We start from the raw sequence: 24,569 nt of genomic DNA, 5'->3' as shown, positions 1-24,569 counted from the left end.
ATGGTAATAGGGAGGGAGGGAGGGAGGGAGAGAGAGAGAGAAGACTGGTTCCCACATTACACTGGGCACAGGTACAAGCTGCCTCTGCATTTGTACACATGTTTGTGTGAAAGGGCATACAATTGTTAATTTCTACAGTTCAGCTATTCGTACACAGGCACACAAACTGTACATTCATTCAAAATTGACTCCCATCTCAGTCAGTCTCTATCCCCCACCCCTTTCCTGCCTATATTAGCCCACAGGACCAGGTCTGGGGTGGGGTGTGGGGGTCCCCAGATCAACCCAATATGGGTTTTCCTGAAGACCCCTGTATCAGAGCCATGGGGCAGCTAGAAGAGGGTGTGCACAACCCTAACAATGTTCAACAATATACTATGAATTCCACAGTCCCCTGGTGCTGCACCACAGTGAGCCTCAAGGCAGCCTACGTAGCAGTTCTGATTGAGGCAATGACAAGATGCCGTTCTGCGTGGCTTCCGTGCAGTTGGCTGCATCAGGTGCTTTCAGGCTTTATCATAGGAAATTAGTGGTTTTGTGTGTGATATAAAGAGGGATAGGTTGATCTTTCAGTTTTGGTTCACTCAAGTTTCTCATTTTACCACTCTCTAACTTTAAATTCAGTTCTCCACATTTCTGCAGCAATTTGCACTTTAAAAAACAAGCAGGATCCTCATTAAACAATATCAGCACTTTAGTGTGAATTCCTCCTAAGAAACACATTTTGGTATGCAGTTTTGACAAACATACACATTTTTGCAAGCAATTTTCTCTAATATAATGCAATTTTGTATGCCCCCCCCCACTATAACATGGAATTATCCACACTTTACCAAAATATATATGCATTTCTGTACACATTACTTGGCTGGAAAACTGCACTGGAGAAGTTCACATTTCAAAAGATGGTCATGTTTCAGTTTGCATTTTGTTTCAGAAAGGGCAACTTAGGTAGGTTCCCCTGTAAAAATGAAAGGAATCAAATTTCTCCTCCATCCCTTCTCCTAGCCATGGGGAGGGGGGATAATCTCCATTCCAATGGTCTTGTGGGAATGAAGAGATAACCCTCACCTTCCTGTGCTCTTCCTTTCCACCATTTATGTAATAAATGAAGCAAAAGCAAGATACACAGTTGGTTGTATGCTGCACATTAAGCTCGGCCCTCATTTTTCATGTGCTGGACCTCATGTAACCAAAATGGCACCATCCACATGCAAGACAAAAAGGTGTAAATAAGAGCTGACCATGTTCAGTGGCTTCAGAAGGTTGAGTGCCTTTTGTGTGTGTGTGTGTGAACCTCGTGGGGGGATAATTTCTTTTATTTAGTTATTATTTGATTTCTATCCCGCCCTTCCTCCCAGCAGGAGCCCAGGGAGGCATGGAACAGAGGATCCCAGAAGAAAGCATGGGCGGCTGGCTGGCTGGAACTCTGAACAGGAGCACTGCATTCTGCAACATTCTGCTGCAGGTTCTACTTGCCATATGTTGGCGGCATTTGAAAGGTTGCCATCCACATATGCTTATTGCAGTCCATTCCAGATGGAGCAGTCTGCAACTTCCAAGATGAAGCAAAATTAGTCATGTTAATAGGCAAGTAACCAGATGGATTTTAGATGTCCTACAAGTCTGACATTTGGAATTAAGTGGCATATCATGGTCTGCTATGTCTTTAATTAAGAAGTCCATAACAAACTATGGAGCCCAGACAATGTAAATGGCAACATACTTTTAAAAAAATAGGCTGGGCACATTCAAAATTAATTTATTCCTACTGCAACACATAGATTTTCCTTATGGGAAATTACAGGGTTTATCCTTAGAGACAGAATCCCAAACGTTCTGTAGAAGATGGGTAAGCCACTCCTCATTTGCACTGTATGATTTGCAGGAAAGTCTTTAAATAGTGCACATTAATTTCAACACAAACGAGCTGAATTGCAGACAAAATGTTGTGCATCTTAATTTGATTTTTCAGCACATTCTTTGAAGGTCAGGAGAGAAGTAATCTCTAGGCAATCTTTGGCAGGTGGATAGACAGTCCAAGAGAGAAATGGCATTACAGATTTTGAGGATAATGATGGGGTAGAATGGGAGTTGGATAAATCTCCAGGACACTTGAAGAAAGAAAGAAAGAAAAAAAGAAAGAAAGAAAGAAAGAAAGAAAGAAAGAACATAAAATTTAATTTCACAAGAATTACACCTTTGAGATGTGACTTGAAATCTATCTATGTATCTATGTATCTATGTATCTATGTATCTATGTATCTATGTATCTATGTATGTATCTATCTATCTATCTATCTATCTATCTATCTATCTATCTATCTATCTATCTATCTATCTATCTATCTATCTATCTATCTATCTATCATCATCTGTCTGTCTGTCTGTCTGTCTGTCTGTCTGTCTGTCTGTCTGTCTGTCTGTCTGTCTATAAATTGGGCATTTAATCCTTGGCCCTAAGCATGCATCGTCGGCACTTTTTTTGATGGATCCATCCATTAGAATGTAAGTATATACACTCGCTTACACCTCCCTTTTTGAATACATAACCTGCTCTGAAGTCTTGAAACAAGTTCAGAATGGATTTCTGTCCTCCTGAAGCACCCTCTTGCCTTGTTTCATGTCATAGATTCCCCAGACTTAGAACTGGAATGTGTGAAGTCTCCTTAGAAGAATCTTTGTTTAGAAGTCTCCTTAGTCTCTCTCTCCCCACCAACGTCATCTGCCATATTTTTTTTTTAAAAAAATAAGCTGTTGGTTGAAGCAGAACATACATCTGTATTAATATCTATGTTTTAAAAAGGATTTTTCTTATTGTAGTGTGGATTTCTTCCCCCCCGCTCTCTCTCATATCCCTTCCCCCCCATGATGAGCACTCTCCCTACTTGTGATTCCCAGCAACTGATATTCAGAAGCACCAGTGCTTTGGATTTCCTTCCCCTTAAATATTAGACTGACGCCATCTCTGTAGCTTTTTGGCGCCTAATGAAGCCCTTCCTCTTTCAACAAGCCTTTTAAGTAGAGACCTTATCCCAGTCTGTGTCTGTATTGGAACTGCTTTTTAGTATGTTTAAAAATAAAAATCTTTTTTTAAAAAAGCATCTGTTGTTGTTTAAAATATTTTTAAGATGTTTTGTTTTAATACATTTTACTGACGTTTTGTTTTAAAATGTTTCACAGATGTTTTAATGTGTTTTAAAGTATTTTGTTTTAATATTTTTAAAGTGCTTTTAGTGTTTTTAATGTAATAACAGCTTTTTAAGATTTTTAAAAGATGTTTTTAAATATGTTTTGTTTTAATATTTTTAAAGTCTGTTTTCAAGATGTTTTAGAGTGTTTTTAGTGTTTTGTTTGCCACCCTGGGCTCCTTCTGGGAGGAAAGGTGGAATATAAATTTAATAAAATAAATAATATCCCCATCATTTTTATTTTATTTCAGTCTTAGGGATCCCAGTTATGGATTTGACCAATTGTTCAAGAGTGACAGAGTTCAACCTACTTGGATTCCCACACATTTGGGGAATGAATATCACTCTGTTCCTCATTGTCCTCCTGCTCTACAGTTTGTCCCTTGCAGGCAATGGTCTCATCATTGTCATGGTGAAGATAGACCGGAAGCTCCAGAAGCCAATGTATTTCTTCCTTAGCAACCTCTCTTTCCTTGAGCTGTGGTACACCACCACCATTATCCCCAAGCTGTTGGCCAGCCTCCTCTCGTCAAAGACCACCATCTGCTTCTACTGCTGCATGGCACAATCCTACTTCTACTTCCTCTTTGGCATCACAGAGTTTTACATCCTCACTGTCATGTCCTTCGACCGGTACTTAGCCATCTGCCAGCCGCTCAGGTACACCACCATCATGACCTCCAGTGTCTGTCTTCAGCTTGCGCTGGTTCCATGGTTTGGGGGATTTTGTACCATCCTTTTGCAGACAGTGTTGGTGGTGAGGCTTCCCTTCTGTGGCTCCAACGTCATCAACCATTTCTATTGTGACATTAGTCCTATGTTGAAGATTGCAGGGGGAGACACGCAACTCATTGAAGCCCTTGGCTTCCTGATAGCTGTGGCTGTGATCCTGAGCTCTCTGCTTTTGACAGTTGTATCTTATATCTTCATCATCTCCACGATTCTCCGCATCCCTTCAACCAGCGGACAACGGAGGGCCTTCTCCACCTGTGCCTCCCATCTGACTGTGGTCAGCATCTTGTATGGGGCAGTCCTTTTCATCTACTTGAGACCTTCTACCAAACACTCCTCCTTCAGCCTCAACAAAGCCGTCTCTGTGCTGAACACTGTGATCACCCCAGTGCTAAATCCTTTCATATACACAATCAGGAACAATGAAGTCAAAGAGGCTTTACGGAAAGTCTTAGGAAGAAAGACTGAAGGTTCTCCTAAACTGCGAGTTCTGGTCTGTGTTGGGAAGACCTGCAATGTAATCCAGTGCTAGGGACAGAGAAGGCTTCCATGCATTTCACGTTTTTAATCAAAGTGCCCAGATTTGCTCCACCCAGACTAATAGATGTATTGGAACATAATTTTACACTTCTCCAAATTTCTTGTCTCAAAAAAAAAGTACCAAAATGGATAAAAACGCATCGTTTACAATCAACTATGTATTAACATGCATGGACTAAGTAAAATACATATTTAAATGTGTATATTATGATAAAATATGTATTTAAATGCAAACTTACCAACATTTTACTTTGAAAAATCATAGCTCAATGTGGAAATGGGACAGAACAGACTTAAGAATGTCCCAGTGGGAAACTTTGGGAAAAAATAATAATCTGTCCAACCCTAAAGCTGACATAGCCCAGCATCTATGATAGTTTTTTGAAGCTTAAATCTTGGACAGACCCTACTTTGGAATTGCACTATTCAAAACCAAATGCCTACTAATGAACAGAGTATCACTTTTTTTTTACTCTGCACAGATGCACAAGTGGGAGTTTTGATGAACAAATGATACACTTTTGGGTTCTTCTTTCGTGCCACATTCAGGACAGCTTTTGGCAGAATAAGGGGCACTATGGTAAAGATGAGCAGGAGTTCCTCTCCTCAATTCATGGACAGATCTCAAATTGGGGGTGAGGGCATTGGCTCTGGGCAATAGTGCTTGAGAGTTGCCAAACTTATTGAAACTCCATTCCGAAATAAGGGATGGCCTATCAGGGAACCTGCACTTTCCTGTGCCAGAAGGAGGATCATGTGTTGCCATGAAGAGGAACCCTACTGCTAATGATTCCCTGTAAACACGTGCCCATAATGATACTAACAGTGTAGCCATGACAAGCTGCTGCCATTCAGTGTGGACAGTACTGATCTATGCTCCCTATGAGTGGTGGCAAATTGTCATCACAGCAGAAGCTCATCATCACAGTTCCCATAGCCACACATCCCAAAGGAGAATCCAAAAATGCAGACAGCAGTGCTTATCTTATATAGTAACCTGGCAATTGATGGTGTAGTGGTTAGCATGCTGAACTTTGGTTGGGTAAAACATGAAGTATACTAAGGGCCTTGGGACAGTCTCTGTCTGAGCCTAGCCTCCCTCACACAGTTATTATGAGGATACCATGGGAGCAGAGCTTGGAAAACTTACTTTTTTGAACTACAACTCCCATCAGCACGATCCAGTGGCCATGCTGGCTGGGGCTGATGGGAGTTGTAGTTCAAAAAAGTAACTTTTCCAAGCTCTGCATGGGAGTAACCCACATCTATGGATGCCGTCCTGATCTCAGAGGAATCTGGGATAGAAATGTGAGCTACATTGAAGCACCATGTAGCCTCATGCAGGTGAGACTTGTTTTGAGCTGGGCATAACATACTGCAGGACAATTGTGTTACTTTCTAGCACATATTTAATGAATCGAACAGTGTGTTCTAAAATAGTTTGCAACACTGGCAGGCACACCTCCTGCAGACAGCTTCATCACTTCTGCTAGGAACAATGTAGCAAAGCTGCACTCCACGCTTGGGCAAGGCCTGTCGCTCCACGACAGAGCACCCACTCTGCAAGCAGAAGGGCCCACCTTTAATCCCCGGCATCTCCTGGCAGGGCTCAGAGTGTCCCTATTAGAAACCCTGGAGAGACACTGCCAGTCAGTGTGGACAATACTGAGCCAGGTGCACCAATCAGTATAAGGCAGCTTTCTAAGTTTCTATGCTCACTTCCTTATCTTCCTGCTACGCTACAGATTTTGGGGGAGGAGTCGGTTGCATTGGGTATTGAGAGTGTTTCATTTTCTCCACTGGTGCTTTGTGGATTTATTAGGATTTTAGGAACATTGGAGCTGTCTTGTACTGAGTCAGACCACTGGTTCATGTAGCTCAGCATGTTCAGGGCCGGCCCCAGGCATGCCAGGGCCCTTGGGCATCAGCTTGCCCTGGGCCCCGGCATGTGCACACACACACACACGCTCCACCTACCTGTCTCCTGTCTTTTACCATTGCCATTAATCAAGATGGTGGCCACGGTTTCCCTAAGGGTATGAAGCCTCCGCCACCATCTTTGTTGATGACATGCATGCGTGCATGCACATCTCTGCCACCATCTAAGATGGCGGCAGGGGCTTCGGTATCTTAGGGAAACCTCTGCCGCCATCTTCTTTCAGGGCAATGCTAAAAGGCAGGAGACAGGTAGGTGGGGCGAGGGAATGGCGGGCAGGCAGAAGCTCCTGCCCTGCAATCTGCAGCTGCTGCCACGGATCATGGAAGGGGAGCAGAGGGGCCCCTGAGGGGCTCCCTGTAACTCTAGGGGCCCTCGGCCAGTGCCCTACCTGGCTGCCCTTTAGAACCGGCCCTGAACATGTCTATGGTGCAGCCTTTCCCAACCAGTGTGCCTCCAGATGTTGTTGGACCACAACTCCCATCAGCCTCAGCCAGCACTGCCAATGGTCAGGAAAGATGGGAATTGTGGTCCAGCAACATCTGGAGGCACACTGGTTGGGAAAGGCTGCTATGGTGAATAGCAGAGGCTCACCTGGGTTTCCAGCCATGGCCCTTTCCCTGAATGTCCTCTGAATGATCTCCTAATTAACTCTCCTGTGAATAATATGGTTGTTTCTGCATCTTGCTTTACTTGTACATGTTCATTTGGGAATTAATGTGGATGCATTTTCCATCCTGGGGCCTTCAAGTTGAAGGGTGGATTATGCATGTTCTCTCACTATAAATGAGAGCCAGTAAGGTGCTGGACTACGACCTGGGAGACCAGGGTTTGAATCCCCACACAGCCATGAAGCTCATTGGGTGACCTTGGGCCAGTCACTGCCTCTCAGAAGGAGGCAATGGTGAACCACCTCTGAATACTGTTTACCATGAAAACCCCATTCATAAGGTAGCCATAAGTCAGGATCGACTTGAAGGTAGTCCAACCAACCAACTCTCTATAAACAAATATTACCTGGCTAAGAAAGAAGCTGGTCTAAAAGAAAGGAAACATATTGGTAAGCAATAGCCAGATGGGTGCCCCATCTTCTGGTAGATATCAGCAGCAGTGGATAGCTGCATCAGAAGGAGAAAGACACATTATAGGCTCATGTAGTGCTCCTGAGACTACAGTTTGGGGTGTACTGAGTGTCTCATTTTTCTCAACTTTATTGTGTATATATTAGGGGTGGGGTTCGCTCTTCGGTTCCGGTCCATGTTTTGGTTTTCGCAACTGGCTTGTGGTGCTGATCCACAACATTCCCCTCCCCATTTTTTTTGGTGCTATTTCCGATCTGCTTGTAATAGCTAACAAGATTGCTAATGCTGTTGGCGATCTTTCTACGCATGGTCTCTTGGGGTTTCTGTTTAAATTAGGCAGGTCATCGCCTGTCAATTCTGCTTCTTGCCTTAGGTTACTGTGGTGCTGACCAAAGATGTTAATGGGAATTGTTATCCCCTCATTGAGACAGTACTTCAAAGGAATACACATTGCAGCAATTTCAGAGCAAAGTTGTTTATATTAATAAGATGTCAAATCAGCCGTGGGTTTGTTTTTTTTAAAAGCCGGTATTGCTGACAGTCACAAGTATTAGTCAAACCCAATCCGAAGACCTACAGGATTTACAGATTCTGACAGAATTCAGTAACAAATCAAAAAATGCCAAAATTTGCCCCCATCTCTAGTAGATGTATATATTTCCATCAACCACCTTGGATGCTAAAAACAGCTGAATTCAGGTTCTGTCAATCACCATAAAATAACCTGCCAAAACAAATCATACAAAAAAAAAGTTGGGTTGTATTCAGTGAATTCAATTCTCATAGTAGCCTATTGAAATTAATTAATATGACTCACTGTTAATTTCAATCGTTCTTCTCTGAGTAGAATTTAGCTAGATTCAACCCATTACCTGGAACGTTCATTGCACAGGAAGGCAGAAGGAAGGAGAAAGGAGAAGTCTGGAGTTACAAATCCTGCAGTGCCTGGCCTTTTCTCTGGCTTGCTTGAAAGATAGTTCCGTTCACAGCTTACGTGTGTTTGCAGGTTAATCACTGATGCTGTATGAATGTGTACGTACAGCACTCCTCCCACTTGTGAGGGTAGCAAGAACAAATCTTCAGTCTATTTTGGGGTGTCTGTACTATACATTGGAAGCAGTATCATTCTGCTTTAAACAATCATGACTTCCCCCAAAGAATCCTGGAAGTCTGTTAAGGGTGCTGAGAGTTATTAGGTGAACCCTAGTCCTGTCACAGAGCTACAGCTCTCAAAGTGGGTTAACAACCAATCCCTCTTCCCAGGAACCTCTGGACATTGTAGCTCTGGGTGGTGGTGGTGAACAGGGGTCTCCTAACAATTCTCAGCACCCTTTACAGGTCCCAGGATTCTTTGAAGGAAATTATGACTGTTTAAAGTGCTATAATATTGATTTACATGTATAGTGCAGATGGGGCCTGGGACACCTAAACTGTAACAATTGTCTTTAATGCTTCACAAGTACATTTTGTACTCTATAAGTTGGAAAGATATTTTATATATTTACTATGAGATGTAATGCATGCATCACAGTGTTGTGGAGACATCTGGTGGCCAGACCCAAAACACAACCTTAAGTTAGAGTCAAGTGTAACAGTGATAAGCTGATTATTATTATTATTATTATTATTATTATTATTATTATTATTATCATCATCATCATCATCATCATCATCGTCATCATCATCATCATCATCATTATTCAATCCTCCTCCTCCTCCTCCTCCTCATCCACCCTTCACCTTCAGGTTGCAACAATTAAAATACAATACTAAAATTAGTTGAATTGCAGTCAAGAGAATAGGATGGGCCCTAAAATATATATCTCAGATGGCAAGGGCAGAGGTCAAAGGGTGCATCTTCAGCATACATACAACAACATTGCCTCACAGTCAGGGTGCCAGATTCACCTCTGCTGGAATGGAATTCCACCACTGAGAATGTCCTGTCCTGGGCTACCAGCCCTGAACTTCTGAATGTGGTAGAACTTTCAAGAGGTTCCCCACTGCTGACCTTAACATCTGGGAGGATCAGTACGGAAGCAGGTGATATTTTAGATATTTGGAGCCTAAGTCATTTAGGGCTTTAAACACTAACACGAGCACCTTGAATTTGTCGCAGAAATGAACTGGCAACTAATTCAACTATTGTTTAAAACAGGAGTTATATGAGTTCTAAAGGGAACCCTAGTCAGTAATCTGGCTGCTGCATTTTGGACCATTTTAAGTTTCTGAGTTGTCTTCAAGGGCAGCATAGAGTGCATTGCAATAATTCATTCTGGAAATTACCAGAGCGTGGAGTTCAGTAGCCAAATCATCTGTGTTGAAAAGGGGCCACAGGGGGAGAACGAACTGGGAAAAGGCACTCCTAGTCTTTGAGTTTATGTGAACCTCCCATGACAATGTTGGATCCAGAAGTACCCCTAATCTTCAGACCTGGTCCTTCTAGGGAAATACAAGTTGTCCAGAACAGACTGTCTCCCCACCTCCAGCTCTCATCAAATCAGAACACATACCTGCAATCTGTTCAGGATTCAGGTTCAATTCATTGGTTTGCATCCAGCCCATCATAGTGTCCAAACCCTGACCTTGAGGTCAGCGTCCAAGACCTTGAGCTCAACATTCTGTGCCATTCAGAATAGTGGCCACTCAGGGTCCAAGAAACAAAGGCAACCTTTGATAAATCAGGATGTTTGGGGCATATACTAGTCACTATAGCAATCAATGGAGGAGTATGCGTGTGTGAATCAGGGTGCTGGGAATTGCAATTCCATGAGGTCAGCAAGCTTAATAAACTCAAGTTCCCAGGATTCTCTGTGACTATCCAAGTGGTATAATAGTGCTTTATGGTGGAGATCTGTCCTAGAAAAAGAAGATGAACTGAGGAGGATCATGTTGAAGGCCATCCACTTCAGCAAGGATATAAGAATGGGTGAGAATCCACTTGGGGGCAGCAAAGATTTAAGAATGAGAGGGGTTTTTTTGAGCTTATTCTGTGAAAACCACAGAAAGTTTCGATATCACTTGTTGAGCCATACTTATTATGCTTTTGTCCACCACATCCAGCCCAGATGTTACTTTTTGGTTTCATAAATTAGTTGCAGACTTTTTTTTTCATTGGTGGAGGAGGGGCTGTTGTTCATTTGCCGTGCAGCAGATGGGGCTGTTGCTCCATGGAAGGCAGAAAGCTTAAGGCGAGGTTGGAAGAAAGTGACTTTCAACGGACAAGAAGTTGAAAGTGGTTTTCTTTTTCTGTTGGTAAGAGAGAGGTGATGAGGGGAATGAAAACGGTGGGATATTCAGCTCTACAAAAATACACAGTTTCAGGGGGATAGTGAGGAGTGGGGGCCTTTGACTTTCTCCCTCAAAGTTTCCCAAGATTTTCCCTTATATCTGGGTTTCAGTTCTTCTGAATAATGACCAAACTAAGAATACAAGAATTGCTGGATCAGACCAAAGGCCCAACTAGTTCTGCATTCTGTTCCAACAGTGGACAGATAGCTGTCTCTGGGAAGCCTACAAGCTAAAAGAGGTGGTCTTTGAATCTTCCCAACACACAGCAAAATCTGAAATAACACCTTTAGAACTCATGTAAACAACTAAAGAGCCATAAAGGCAGTACAAAAGGAAGGGTTTTTTTTCCCAGTAGCTAAAGAACATTGTGAACAGCTGGTATAGCACAGTGGGGAGGAGAGCCTGGCTGGGAGTCCAGAGTCTGTGAGTTCAAATCCCCGCTCGTGTCTCCTGGGTGTCAAGGGCCAGCTAAAGATCACCCCCGCAGGGAGTGGCTCAGGGGTTACGTGCCCTGCCACCTGTGCAGCCGTGGGCAAGCTGCATGGTCCCAAGGAGCCCAGTTGCCCCCCAGCTGGCAGTTGCGGACAGGAAGGCGCTGGCTTGTGCAGCTGTGGCAAGCTGAGCAGGCCCTAGCCAGCTGGGGAGGACTAGCCTCAGAGGGAGGCAATGGGAAACCGCCCCTGGATACCGCTTACCATGAAATCTCTATTCATAGGGTTGCCATAAGTCAGGATCGACTTGAAGGCAGTCCATTTTCAAAGAACATTGCAGAGTTACCTGAAGGCATATAAAGTAGTTCTACTGCCAATCAGGTTTTGCTTACAACCTGAGGGTATGCCTGCAAATGTTGTTGGATTCTGGTTCCCATCAGCTCTAGCCTGCATGGGTAATGGCCAGGGATCAAGAGAATTGTAGTGCAACAGCACCCGCAGGGCCACCTGTCTCCCTTCCCTGGCTTACACGATGCCTTGATGGGAGCATCAACCAGTTCAAAGCTCAGACAAGTCTCTGTAATTGACATTTGAAGATCAGCTGCTAGATAGCAGTCTCTTCCCATTTCCTTTTACGGGGGCTGCTGGGAAGCTGGAGTCTAAGAAAAACAGAGGAGTTAAAGTGGTCTCAGCTGAGCTTACGTTTTATTGCAGGGCAGGGTTTAAGAGCAATTCCTGAAACTACCACACAACCAGAATAGGGATGCCATGAAGTTTTCCTGTGAGAAAAGTGTTACAACTGAAAATGCAGCAGCTCTTTCTTAGAAGATCCACCCGAGCTAGGAGATCTCACCTTTTTCCCATCAGCATTTCTTTGTCTACAACCCCACCAAGTCGACATTTCTCTTCAAACTCCAAATCAGTGATGTTCAAGACAAGGTATAAGTTAACAGATTTATTTCTCCCATCCGTACCCTAATCCTATCTTAAAGTCTGGGTTACCAGCCTCCAGATGTCTGATATATAGTTCTACAACTAAGCCGGCTTTGCTTACATCCGGGATGGAACCTGTGGCCCTCCAAACATTGCTGGACTACAACTCCCATCATCCATTGGCAATGCTGACTGGGGCTGATGATGGGAGCTGGGAATCCAAAGCATATGGAGGGCTACAGGTCCCCTCCCCATGCCTGATATGGTGGAAATCTTTGAGGCAAGCAACACAACTCTCTCTCTCTCTCTCTCTCTCTCTCTCTCTCTCTCTCTCTCTCTCTCTCACACACACACACACACACACACACACACACACACCATTCTCAGTTTGCAGTCATCTGTCCTTTTTTTTAAATTTGGTTTTGAGATTTATAGCAGAGCTTGGAAAAGTTACTTTTTTAAACTACAATTCCCATCAGCCCCAGCCAGCATGGCCACTGGATTGGGCTGATGGGAGTTGTAGTTCAAAAAGTAACTTTTCCAAGCTCTGAGTTATAGTGCACTCCTATACACGAACATTCAGAAGGAAAACTCACCGAGTGCAAGGAGGCTTTCTCAAATGTAAATTGGTATCGGATTGCAGCCTTCAAGAGTATTATTTTATTACAAGAGTGGAGAACCTCAGGCCCTGGGGCCAAATGTGGCCTTCCAGGCCTCTGTATCTGGCCCTCAGAACTTTCCCAAGGTAGCCCCCTTCTTTGGCCCTGCTTGGCACCCTGAGTGTTGTCACCTGGCTGGAATGTGTCTTCAAACTCTGATAACTCCTCTTGTTTGTCCGGACGGAGGACAGAGAGAAGTATGCTAGCTGCAGAGCTTGGAGAAGTTACTTTTTGAACTACAACTCCCATCAGCCCAATCCAGTGGCCATGCTAGCTGGGGCTGATGGGAGTTGTAGTTCAAAAAAGTAACTTTTCCAAGCTCTGGCAGCTGTATAGCCTAATGCAATTGTTACTATACAAACAACAGTTGTTGTTGCTGTTGTATGCCTTCAAGTCAGTTACAACTTATAACAACCCTATGAATCTTTTTTGGATATATTCATAGGGTTTTCATGGTAAGAGGTATTCAGAGGTGGTTTGCCATTGCCTTCTTCTAAGTCTACGGCACCCGGTATTCCCGGGCACTCTCCCATCCAAGTACTAACCAAGCCTGACCCTGCTTAGCTTCCGAGATCAGATGAGATCAGGCGTGTTCAGGGCAGTATGGCCATAGGCAACAATTGTTAGTATAGCAAAAATATTATAGCATTTGTTGTGCTGCCCTAATTTTTGCCTCTGGCCGCACTCACTGCTGGCACGTGACCCGCAGAAGGAAATGTGGCTTATGGGCTGAAAAAGTTCCCCATCTCCACTCCTTTTTTAATATAACCAAAGAGGAAAGAGGGCCCGGAAATGAATTGTAGCAATACTGCAATGGGAAGCTCAGATCTGCAAGTTTTGGTCTCATCTTCTCATCTGCCATGGGAATGTTAGATATACCATGTTCCCATCCTGGAAAGGAAGCTGGTTGACCAGTGACAGAAGGAGAGGGGAGGGAACAAATGACTGGAGGATATCTGAAATGCAAACTGATTTGTTTACTCTTGATTATGTAAGGGCCTGCAATGTATAAACTGGTTTGTATGTCCACTGCAAATACATAACAACTCACTGAGCCAAAAGCAAGGATTGATCTGGCATGATGTGGTTGTTGAGTTATATTTGCACTGTCCTTTGGCTTTTGTTGCCTGGTGAGTAACAGGAGTGCAATTTTTGGTATAGGCTCAGTTTCCTAACTGGGCAAAACGATCCCCAAAGAGTATGATTAACTCAGTGCCTCATTCACCAATATAATAGAAAATTTAAATTAGAAATGCTACAAGAATAACTTTTGGCAAACATGTTTGAATGTCAGGTGGAGGTGAATTCAGGAACTGAATTTCAAAAATTTTAATTTTGAACATTTAAATTTTTTTATTAAAAACTCTGTTTCTGCCCACTAGAACTACTCTGCGAAATTCTGAATTCAGATTCAGTGTTTCTGATGTGAAATTATTTCAGCTTCGTTTTTTTGTTTAATAGCCCCAATAGGAGGTGCCTCTTTGGGTTCATTTTTTCCCTTTGTCCCAAAGATCTTTTCTAATGTAGATATACTCTAACTACCCATCCAATGAAAGATCACCATATTCCTTCATGTTTACCAAGTCAAACCCATCATCAAATCATTTCTGCGTTATTTTTTCTTAATGCTACACCAAATCCCAGAGTATCTCTGTGATGTGTGAATTGTGGGTTTGAAATTGTTTGGGCAGTGTGTCTGCTTTGATGTCCTTTGTTCAGTATTTTTATATTGTGCTTCATTAGCAGAATCTTCTGGATCTATCTCTTTGACTCAGCCTCCGGCAGTAACGGCATTGCCTGGGAGCTCTCTCACTCTGGATTGCATGGTAACAGGGTATGATATCAACAAGCACCACATGCACTGGACCCGTCAAGCCACTGGGAAAGGACTTGTCTATATAGGAGCCTTCAGAACTGGAGATCCCATAATAATTGCCAATGAATTTAAAGGACGTGTGACCCCCTTCACCAGTGGTTCTACAGCAAAGCTAAAGATTGATGCCCTGACAGCTGAAGATACTTCTGTCTACTACTGCATGAGAGGTACACATCACCACAGGATGGACTTTTCCTTATACAAGATCCTCTGGGGGACCAGAGACATCTTGCATAGTTATAGGTCTTCCTTCCTTCCTTTCAATTCCTGCTCTGAAGACAGTTTGCTGAGTAAAATTCACACAACAGGTTCTGCATCACTTGGCATTTGGGCCTTGCTGCTGTTATGACAGGAAGAATGGAGAAGTTGATTTGGCACACTTTTTTTTTCAATCAGAGGTGCCAAGGTGTATTTTTATTGGTTAATCAGGCCTGGGAGCTACATACTGTCCTCTGGGCCTCCCTATGTGGCCATCAGGACTCTTCGCAGAACTCACACCTTCCTTGTCCACATCCCATTTCGCCAGGCTACAGCTAGGATTTGCACCTCACCAGCTGCTTTGCCTGCCTGACATGTGTCCATCAACTGTGGAGAATGTCTCTTGCTGGTTTGAATGAGGGCTGGAGAGGGTTGTGTTGAGGATGAAGAAACCATTGACTTTTCCATGGTTGGAATGGAGCCTATTGTACAAAAGAAGAGTCAGATCCTTTATTCTACCCACTTTTTTGCCTCTCCCCCCTATACCATTGACAAGGTTGCACATGAGGGGATGTGGCTCTTGAGCTTAGAAAGGTTTTCCACCTCTGCTGAGGTGAAAAGAGAGAGAAAGGGGTGGCAGAAAGAGAAAAAAAGGTGCCCTCATCTACCTCTGGATTTTGCCCTACCCACCACCAACATGCTTACTCCCAAGAGGATGTTGCCCTCAATAGAAATGGCATGTATTTCCAGTGCTATCTGCTCCATCTTGAGAGGCTTGGTGGATGGGCGTATGTGACAAAGCCTTTTCAGTGGTAGCACCAAAACTCTGGATTAGGATGCCTTCCTCAGTTAGTTAGCTCCATCAGGCTCCTTCTCTCTTGATGTTTCAGTGTGCCCTAAAGGTCTGCTTGTTTCACCAGGCTGATTACTGCTTAGAGTTGGGCAGAGCAATCCAAGCGCCTGGGAGCCAGCAGAAGGAGGGGTGGCAGCAGCAAAGCTGGTGGAAAGATTCACAGGATCCTTCTGCCGCTCGGGAGCTGCCGGCCCAGCTGAAAGCCAGCTTTATCAGAAGCCATGCGTCTGAGCCGGCGGGGAAGCACCACCTCCTACAAATAGGCCTCCTGAGGAGTAATCACTCCATGTAAGCTACAATGAATATATTTTTACTGCAGCGACCTTTTGGCCAGCAACGTTCCCAGTGGAGTGGGACCCAGAGGAGGGCTCTGAATGTGAGGAGGATCTCTCATAATTTCCCTCATGGCTCCTCCCCCACTACACCCCTGGAATGCCCCATTTGGGGGGTTTCTGCAGCCTTCTGTCTGCTGGGCTGGCTGTCCGCAGTTGACAATCGGTGCCGCCGGCAGGCGTCTGGTGGCGCCATGGCTCAGCTGCGGTGGAGGGCTGCTGTTGGTGGAGGGAGGTGGAGTCTGGCACAGCTGGGAGCCTGCCAGGGATCTGCGGCATCCAATCACCCCAGCCTGGAGGAAAGGTGAATTGGATTGTGCCCTTAGTATGCTGACGATGATTTGCTTTTTTTAAAAAAAAACAGTTTTATTGTTTGCTATGTATTCCTTCAGTTGTTTCTTGTTTTTCTTAATACGTTGGGCACAAATTCCTGTGGTAATTCCAGAGCTTGGAAAAGTTACTTTTTTGAACTACAACTCCCATCAGCCCAATCCTGTGGCCATGCTGGCTGGGGCTGATGGGAGTTGTAGTTCAAAAAAATAACGTTTCCAAGCTCTGGGTAATTCAGACATTGTTTTTTAAAAATACTGCAGATGAGGGTCTGTGAAAACAAAAGTGATGTCTCTAATCTCACCATAATGCCATAATGCCAGGTCGGGATAATGAGGAGGGAGACCCAACACCAGCACAGGGAGAAGAGCTCTTATCCTTCTGAAAATAGATTCATGCAAATAGAATAGAAGGGGCAACCTTGCCTGCAGATTTCATCCAATTCTGGCCGAAAATAAAACATTTTAAACAGTTTCCCCTCGGGCTGTGGTCATATTTTAGGTACGTCCAACACAAAACCCCTGGAACTGATTTGTTTGAAATTTGACAGGCTTTACCTAGACTGGAGGAGCTACTATGTCTAAAAATTCCATCCACTTCTGTCAAAAGGAAGGGGGAGTTATAGCCATTTGTAAATGTCCGTCTAGTGAATGGGGGTAGGAAGAATTAAGTGGACATGGACACGTGAGCCTTCAGACTGGCCCAAGCCAAACTGTCTGTTTTATGAAGTGATCAGTGCACACCCCTAGTATGGCTGCATTGAGACACAGGGCTTATTGCGTTGGTTTAACAGATTAAAATTGTAGCACTTCTAGCCCAATTTCTAAAATTCTTTTCACACGGCACTGCCTGTGGCGTTAATGAATCGTGGCTTTTTCAGCCAATATACTGGGGTTTTGCATAAATGTCTTATACACAGCTAAAATGAACAATGTGTTGGTTTCGTCCTTTACCTGTTATACACATGCACACTGTCATTCCCCACTGTGCAAGAGGTCTAAGATCTCATCCCATCACCATGCAACCCCTCTCCCTTTAGCATCTGACTTTTTTTTAGTTGTATATTTATTTGTTTGTTTGGCTGTTGTATTTATATACCGCCCCATAGCTGAAGTATAGACACACACAGTGTGTGTGGGAAATGCTACTGCCACCCACACCTACACCAGAATACAGGTACAATTTTTGTCAGGCAAAAAACAAACAAACAAAAAGAGCCCAAAGGGTAAGAACACACTGCATGCTGCGATGCCTGTCATATGAGCGGCTGCAGCTAGTGAAAAACTCCTGAGATTTTCCAGGTTGCCAAGCTTGCAAATGGATTATTTCTGGTTTTATTTATCATGAAAATGAGCGCTAGCTTCTACATCATGTGAAAGATCAAACATAATGCCCAGATTACCAGATAAGAAATCATCAGAATAACGGAATAAAGTACAGTGTGAAAGCAGCCTGTGTATTCTGACCACACAGCTGACATGCCATAGGCTTCATGGGATTTGTTTCTGATAGGCAACATAATTCTCCTCCTGACATCTCCTTGCCAAATGTATACAACCTCACCAATATGTGTTTTCTTAAGTCTGTTTTAAAGTTTCATTTAACTTTGGGGCGTTTAGGATGGCCAAAACAGCAGGGTAGGTGGGGTGGTGGGTTGACAAACCATGACAACACTATGATGGAAAAGCCCAATCTGAACCGTTTGGTACCACCCTGCCACAGCACCATTAAAAGGACCATGTTCCCATCCTGGAAAAGAAACTGGTCAGCAATTGCTGTTGCTGAAAGAGTCTGTGTGGCTGCATAGGGGTTAGGGATGGGTGAGAAATTGATTCAGATTGCATTTGAAGCTGAATCCACCGGATTTGCAATTTTGAAACATTATGAGAAAAGAGACAGAGCCATCCTTCGAAATTCACACTCATTCAAATTTTGCACTGCAGTTTGCCAACCAAACAATGTTGGCAACAAAATGCATATGCTAGGGGCAAGTGTGCATAACGAATGAAAATGTGAGTGAAAATAACACACAAAAATACATTATGTGCTGAGAAATCTTTCGCAAATATATGTACATGAGTCAAAACTGCCTGCAAAAATGTGCTTATTAGGAGAAATTCACACTAAAATGCTGAAGAACTTTCAGGATGATTTATTTTTTTAAAAAATGCAAATTGCTGCAGAAATGTGGAGAACTGAAGATTTGAAAAATGAGAAGCTGAGAGAACAGAAATTGACAGAACTTTCCATCCCTAACAGAGGTGATGTCGGGAATAAATGAAGGGGCATTTCTGAAATGCAAAATAATTTGCTTGCCCTGCGTGACATAAGGATGCATTGCTAATGCCGTCTAGTATATCCAGGGGGAATAGATGACCCCAACTCACTGAATCCAAAGCAAGGGTCGATCTGGCATGATGAAGATCTCCACTTACATTTGCCCTGCTCTGTGGCTCTTCTTGGCTGCTAACAGCAGCAAAGTCTTTGGTAAAACTTGATTGCCATTATCCCCATTATCTCAAGTCCCCAATATATGATAGATATGCCACCCATATTTTCCTTTTCAATGCTTTCTGTCATTGTTTCCTGTGTTGTGCTTCATTAACAGGTTCTTCTGAATCTATCACTTTGGCCCAACCCAGGACAGTGAAGGCATCCCCAGGGGGCTCTATTACTCTGGACTGTGTAGTATCTGGATATAATATCAATGATCACCACATGCAATGGATCCGTCAAGCCCCTGAAAAAGGCCTTATCAACATAGCAAGCTTCAGAACTGGATATCCCGCATATGTTGCCAATGAATTGAAAGGACGTGCAACCCCCTTCACCAGTGGCTCGACGGCAAAGCTAACGATAAGTGCTCTGACAGCTGAGGACACGAGTGTCTACTATTGTGCAACAGATACACACCAGCAGAAGTCAGGCTTGCCATTGTACAATATCCTCTAGAAGGACCCAAATATCATGCTCACTACATATTGTTGATGGGTTTTTCATTTCCTGGTTTGAAGAGACCCTGAATGAGTAAACTTTTAAGAGCAATTATTGTTACTTGTTTGGAGCATGAGAAAGAGGAAGTTGGTTCACTTGTGGCTAGTTTAGTTAAGACATTTATTTCCTGTCCTTCTGATGGAAAAACACCACTCTGGGTTTCTTGACAACATATATAACAAGACAATGCCATACAACAATATAAAAGAACTAGAAAAAAAGACAGGGGCAGCAGTTTTTTAAAAATCATAAATTGTTTAAAAATGTGTCAGTGTACAAGTCTTGCAAACGTACTCAGACCCCTGGCCCATGCTCTCATATTACTGAATTACAAATGGTACATTGTAATTTCGTTCTGTATGATATTTTATTTTGAAACACTGAAACTCAAAATCAATTATTGTAAGGTGACATTGGTGTTATGTTGGGAAATGTTTGTAAGAAACATAAAAACCTGAAACATGTTGCTTGCATAAGTATTCAACCCCTGTGCTGTGGAAGCTCCCAGTTTGCACAGATGAAAGAAATTGCCCTATCGAGGACACAGTTACCTTACCATTGGCCTCCACCTGTGAACCATTCAGGTTGCTGTCACATTGTCAAGATAAAAACCCCACTGTTGAAGGCTCATTGGTCAAGCTGTGGATCTGAAGGAAAATAAAGACCAAAAAGCATTCTACAGAAGTGGGAAATAATGTAATACAAATGCATAGATTAGGAAAAGGGTACAAACTAATATCCAAGTGTTTTGATATCCCAGTGAGCACAGTTGGATCAATAATCAGGAAGTGGAAGCTGCATCACACCACCCAGGCACTGCCAAGAAAAGGCTGTCCCTCAAAACTCAGTGTTTGAACAAGAAGGAGACTTGTGAGAGAAGCCACAGAGAAGCGAACAATCACTTCAAAGGAGCTACAGAGTCCAGTGGCTGGGAGTGGAGTAATGGTGCACCAGTCAACCATATCAAGAGCTCCACATAACGCTGGCCTGTATGGGATGGTGGCAAGAAAGAAGCCATGACTCAAAAAGTACCATCTGAAAGAACGTCTGGAGTTTGCCAGAAGCATGACAGTGCCTCAGCTGTGATGTGGGAAAAGGTTTTGTGGTCAGATGAGACCAAGATAGAGCTTTTTGGCCAAAAGTCAAAGCGTTATGTATGGCGCAACCCTAACGGTGCCCATGCCTCAAGGCACACCATCCCTACAGTGAAGTACGGTGGTGGCAGCAGCATGCTGTGGGGATGCTTCTCATTAGCAGGGACTGGGCATCTTGTTAAAACTGAAAGAAGAATGGATGGAGCAAAATACAGGGAAATACTGCAAGAGAACCTGCTCAGTCCACTAAAAAACTAATGCTTGGGAGGAAATTCACTTTTCCGCAGGACAATGATCCCAAGCACAAGGCACTCGTGGTCCTGATGAAATGTGAGTCTTAATTTCCCTCTGTGCACTTTTTATTTATGCCATCCAATTTACTTACTTAGATGCTGCCAAAGTTCTTATCTTATCTTCCTTTGTGTAGTCCAAACCTCTGAGCTTAAAAGTTAGTTAGTTAGTTAGTTATTCTTTATTTATATCCCACCATCCTTCCAATACTGGAACTTGCAGCAGCTTCCAGATAAAAGCACATATAATTAAAACATACAGAATCTACATTAAAATGAAATTAAACTACATCCAATATTAAAACCAATCATATTGCTAGATAAAAAGCCCAAGCACAAGGACAAAGCAATACTGGAGTGGCTCCAGAACAAAAAGGTGAATGTCCTACAGTGGCCCAGTCAAAGTCCTGATCTCAATCCCACTGAGAATCTGTGGTGCTCTTTGAAAATTGCGGTCCACAAGCAACATCCAACCAATCTGAATGATCTGGAGCGAATCTGCCAAGAAGGATGGGCCAAAATCCTTCCGACGCTATGTGCAAAGCTGGTACAGACCTACCCCAAAAGACTTAAAGCTGTTATTGCAGTGAAAGGTGGCTCTACCAAATATAAAAGTGTGAGGGTTGAATACTTATACAAGCAACATGTTTCAGTTTTTTATGTTTCTTACAAACATTTCCCAACATAACACCAATGTCGCCTTACAGTAATTGATTTTGAGTTTCAGTGTTTCAAAATAAAATATCATACAGAACAAAATTACAGTGTACCATTTGTAATTCAGTAATATGAGAGCATTGGTGAAGGGTCTGATTACTTTTGAAAGGCATTGTACATGACTCTTCTGTAGTCAGTGGCTAACAACAACAACAATAATTCCAAAATAGATCCACAACCTGATGTTATAGGTTTCCCTGGGAAAGAATTTTTGTGAAGAAGAGAAAATCTAGATATCAACAAATAGCCATGTGTAGACCTATCTATATATCCCCTAAGAAGTCCCTCATCCACTGTCCTTAGGAACATAGGACATTGCATGATACTGTGTCAGTCCATTTGACAGGCTTTATCTAGTTTGGAGGAACTACCATGTCTAAAAATTACATCCACTTCTGCCAAAAGGGGAGAGCAGTTATAGCCATTTGTTAAAATTTCGCATCAGTGCACACCCCTGTTATGTATTCTAACCACTGAGCTGAAGTGTCATAGGGATCATGGAATTTGTTTCTGATAAGTAACATAATTCTCCTCCTGACATCTCCTAGCCAAATGTATGGTTGGCGATCACTCGTAGCTGAGTAAGATTGTCTTCCAAGATAATTTGGTTGGAAGACGCCTTTGCGTGAATTTGTTTTATGTGAGGAGATCGGCGCACAACAATCAACACACAATCTTGACAGAAAAAGACTTTGATCCAATGGCATGGGTACCACAACGATTGGAAGTCTTTTATCTGCTGCAGCCTTCATATGCCTTCACAGCCATTGTAACATACACGTTGTTATCCTCCGCCTGTTCTGCTGTTGAGGACATTCTTGGATCGCTCTTTGTCTGGTTCCTCTCCCTCCTGCTGGGAGCACATGACTCCCAATGGCATCGCTCACAGGGTTCATTGGAACATGCAAGCCCACTCACCACTACAAAGCCAAATGTATACAACCTGGCCAATATGTGTTTTTTGGTCTGTTTTAAAGTTTCATTTCAGTTTGGGACTCTTAAGATGGCCAAAACAGTGGGGTAGGTGGGGTGGTGGGCTGACAAATCATGCCAACACTATGATGGAAAGGCCTGATCTGAACATTTTGATACCTTGCTCCAACCACCCTGCCACATTACCCTGCCACATCACCATTAAAAGGGCCATGTTCCCATCCTAGAAAAGAAATTGGTCAGCAATTGCTGTTGCTGGAAAAATATTAGAGGTGACAAAAATGTGCTTATTAGGAGAAATTCACACTAAAATGCTGAAGAACTTTCAGGATGATTTATTTTTTTAAAAAATGCAAATTGCTGCAGAAATGTGGAGAACTGAAGATTTGAAAAATGAGAAGCTGAGAGAACAGAAATTGACAGAACTTTCCATCCCTAACAGAGGTGATGTCGGGAATAAATGAAGGGGCATTTCTGAAATGCAAAATAATTTGCTTGCCCTGCGTGACATAAGGATGCATTGCTAATGCCGTCTAGTATATCCAGGGGGAATAGATGACCCCAACTCACTGAATCCAAAGCAAGGGTCGATCTGGCATGATGAAGATCTCCACTTACATTTGCCCTGCTCTGTGGCTCTTCTTGGCTGCTAACAGCAGCAAAGTCTTTGGTAAAACTTGATTGCCATTATCCCCATTATCTCAAGTCCCCAATATATGATAGATATGCCACCCATATTTTTCTTTTCAATGCTTTCTGTCATTGTTTCCTGTGTTGTGCTTCATTAACAGGTTCTTCTGAATCTATCACTTTGACTCAGCCCAGGACAGTGAAGGCATCCCCAGGGGGCTCTATTACTCTGGACTGTGTAGTATCTGGATATAATATCAATGATCACCACATGCAATGGATCCGTCAAGCCCCTGAAAAAGGCCTTATCAACATAGCAAGCTTCAGAACTGGATATCCCGCATATGTTGCCAATCAATTGAAAGGACGCGCAACCCCCTTCACCAGTGGCTCGACGGCAAAACTAACGATAAACGCTCTGACAGATGAAGACACGAGTGTCTACTATTGTGCAAGACAGTACACGCTGGCATAGATCATGGTTGCCATTGTACAATATCCTCTAGAAAACCCAAATATCTTGCTAATTACATCTTGTTGATGGGTTTTCTGTTTTAAGAAGTTTCATTTCCTGTTTTGAAGAGAGCTTGAATGAGCAAATGTTTAAGAGCAAGTGTTGTTACTAATTTTGGGAGTCAGAAAGAGGAAGTTGGTTCTCTTGTGGCTAGTTTAGTTAAAACGCTTATATCTTGCCCTGCTAATGTAAAAATACACTCAGGGTGTCTTAATATATTTAACATGACAATTCCATACAATAATATTAAAGGACTATAAAAACAAAAGACAGGGTCAGCAATTGTACAGAAAAATCATAAATCGTTTAAGAAATGAGTCAACATATATGACTTATTGCCATTGGAGGTCACTGATTCATAGGGTCGCCATAAGTCGTAATCAACATGAAGGCAGATAACTACAAATATAACCTATAGCCAGCAAATATTATTATGATGATGATGATTACCAACAACAACAGCAACATCAATTCCAAATTAGATCCACAACCTGATGTTATAGGTCTCCCAGGGAAACATTTTTGTGAAGATAAAATCTAGATGTCAACAAATAATCATATGTAGACATATTTATATATCTTCCAAGAAGTTCCTCATCCGCTGTCCTTAGGAACATAGGAAATTGCCTTATACTGTGTCAGTCCATTGAGCTCAGTATTGTCTACACTAGCTGGCAGCACCCCTCCAGGGTTTAATACAGGGATCTCTCCCAGCCCTACCTAGAAGTGCCAGGGATTGAACTAGACACCTTCTGCATGCAAAGCGGATGTTCAACCATTGAGTGATGACCCTTACTGTCTACCCCTACCCCTAAACAAAACTATTTGAACTCAATTGCTGAGGTATTTGTTTGTTTGCTGTTTTTTAAACATAAAACATTGTCTGCCTCATAATATAAAAGCTTGCCAGAATAAAAAGTTCCTCAGAAACCCAGACAGGGTTACAGGTAGGGCAGGAGTGGAGACACTCCAGCCTGTGAACCTAATTAGGCCTGCCAGGCCTTCCCATTTGT

The 24,569-nt window shown here is 43.0% G+C and overlaps 1 protein-coding gene, 1 pseudogene and 2 gene segments (V, D, J or C); 3 read left to right on the top strand and 1 right to left on the bottom strand.

Annotated features, from left to right (window-relative positions):
• Positions 1–2,473: 2,473 nt before the first annotated feature.
• Positions 2,474–4,455, top strand: LOC133366924 (olfactory receptor 6X1-like). The gene is made up of 2 exons (XM_061590473.1): positions 2,474–2,508; positions 3,443–4,455. Exon 2 carries the CDS (start codon positions 3,460–3,462, stop codon positions 4,453–4,455), a length of 996 nt encoding a protein of 331 aa, XP_061446457.1. The 5' UTR covers positions 2,474–2,508; positions 3,443–3,459.
• An 8,836-nt stretch (positions 4,456–13,291) lies between these two features.
• LOC133368143 (5S ribosomal RNA) lies at positions 13,292–13,410 on the bottom strand (annotated as a pseudogene).
• A 5,346-nt stretch (positions 13,411–18,756) lies between these two features.
• LOC133366127 (igW heavy chain V region W26-like) lies at positions 18,757–19,336 on the top strand. The segment is given in 2 exon segments: positions 18,757–18,871; positions 18,993–19,336. Coding segments are annotated over 2 exon segments (417 nt in total).
• Positions 19,337–22,966: 3,630 nt separating this feature from the next.
• Positions 22,967–23,774, top strand: LOC133366128 (igW heavy chain V region W26-like). The segment is given in 2 exon segments: positions 22,967–23,082; positions 23,204–23,774. Coding segments are annotated over 2 exon segments (387 nt in total).
• Positions 23,775–24,569: the final 795 nt, after the last annotated feature.

Source organism: Rhineura floridana, chromosome 11 (genome assembly GCF_030035675.1).
Source record: "Rhineura floridana isolate rRhiFlo1 chromosome 11, rRhiFlo1.hap2, whole genome shotgun sequence".
Classification (NCBI taxonomy): domain Eukaryota; kingdom Metazoa; phylum Chordata; class Lepidosauria; order Squamata; family Rhineuridae; genus Rhineura; species Rhineura floridana.
The sequence above is the reverse complement of the archived record's forward strand: the minus strand, read 5'-3'. Positions and strand labels throughout refer to the sequence as shown.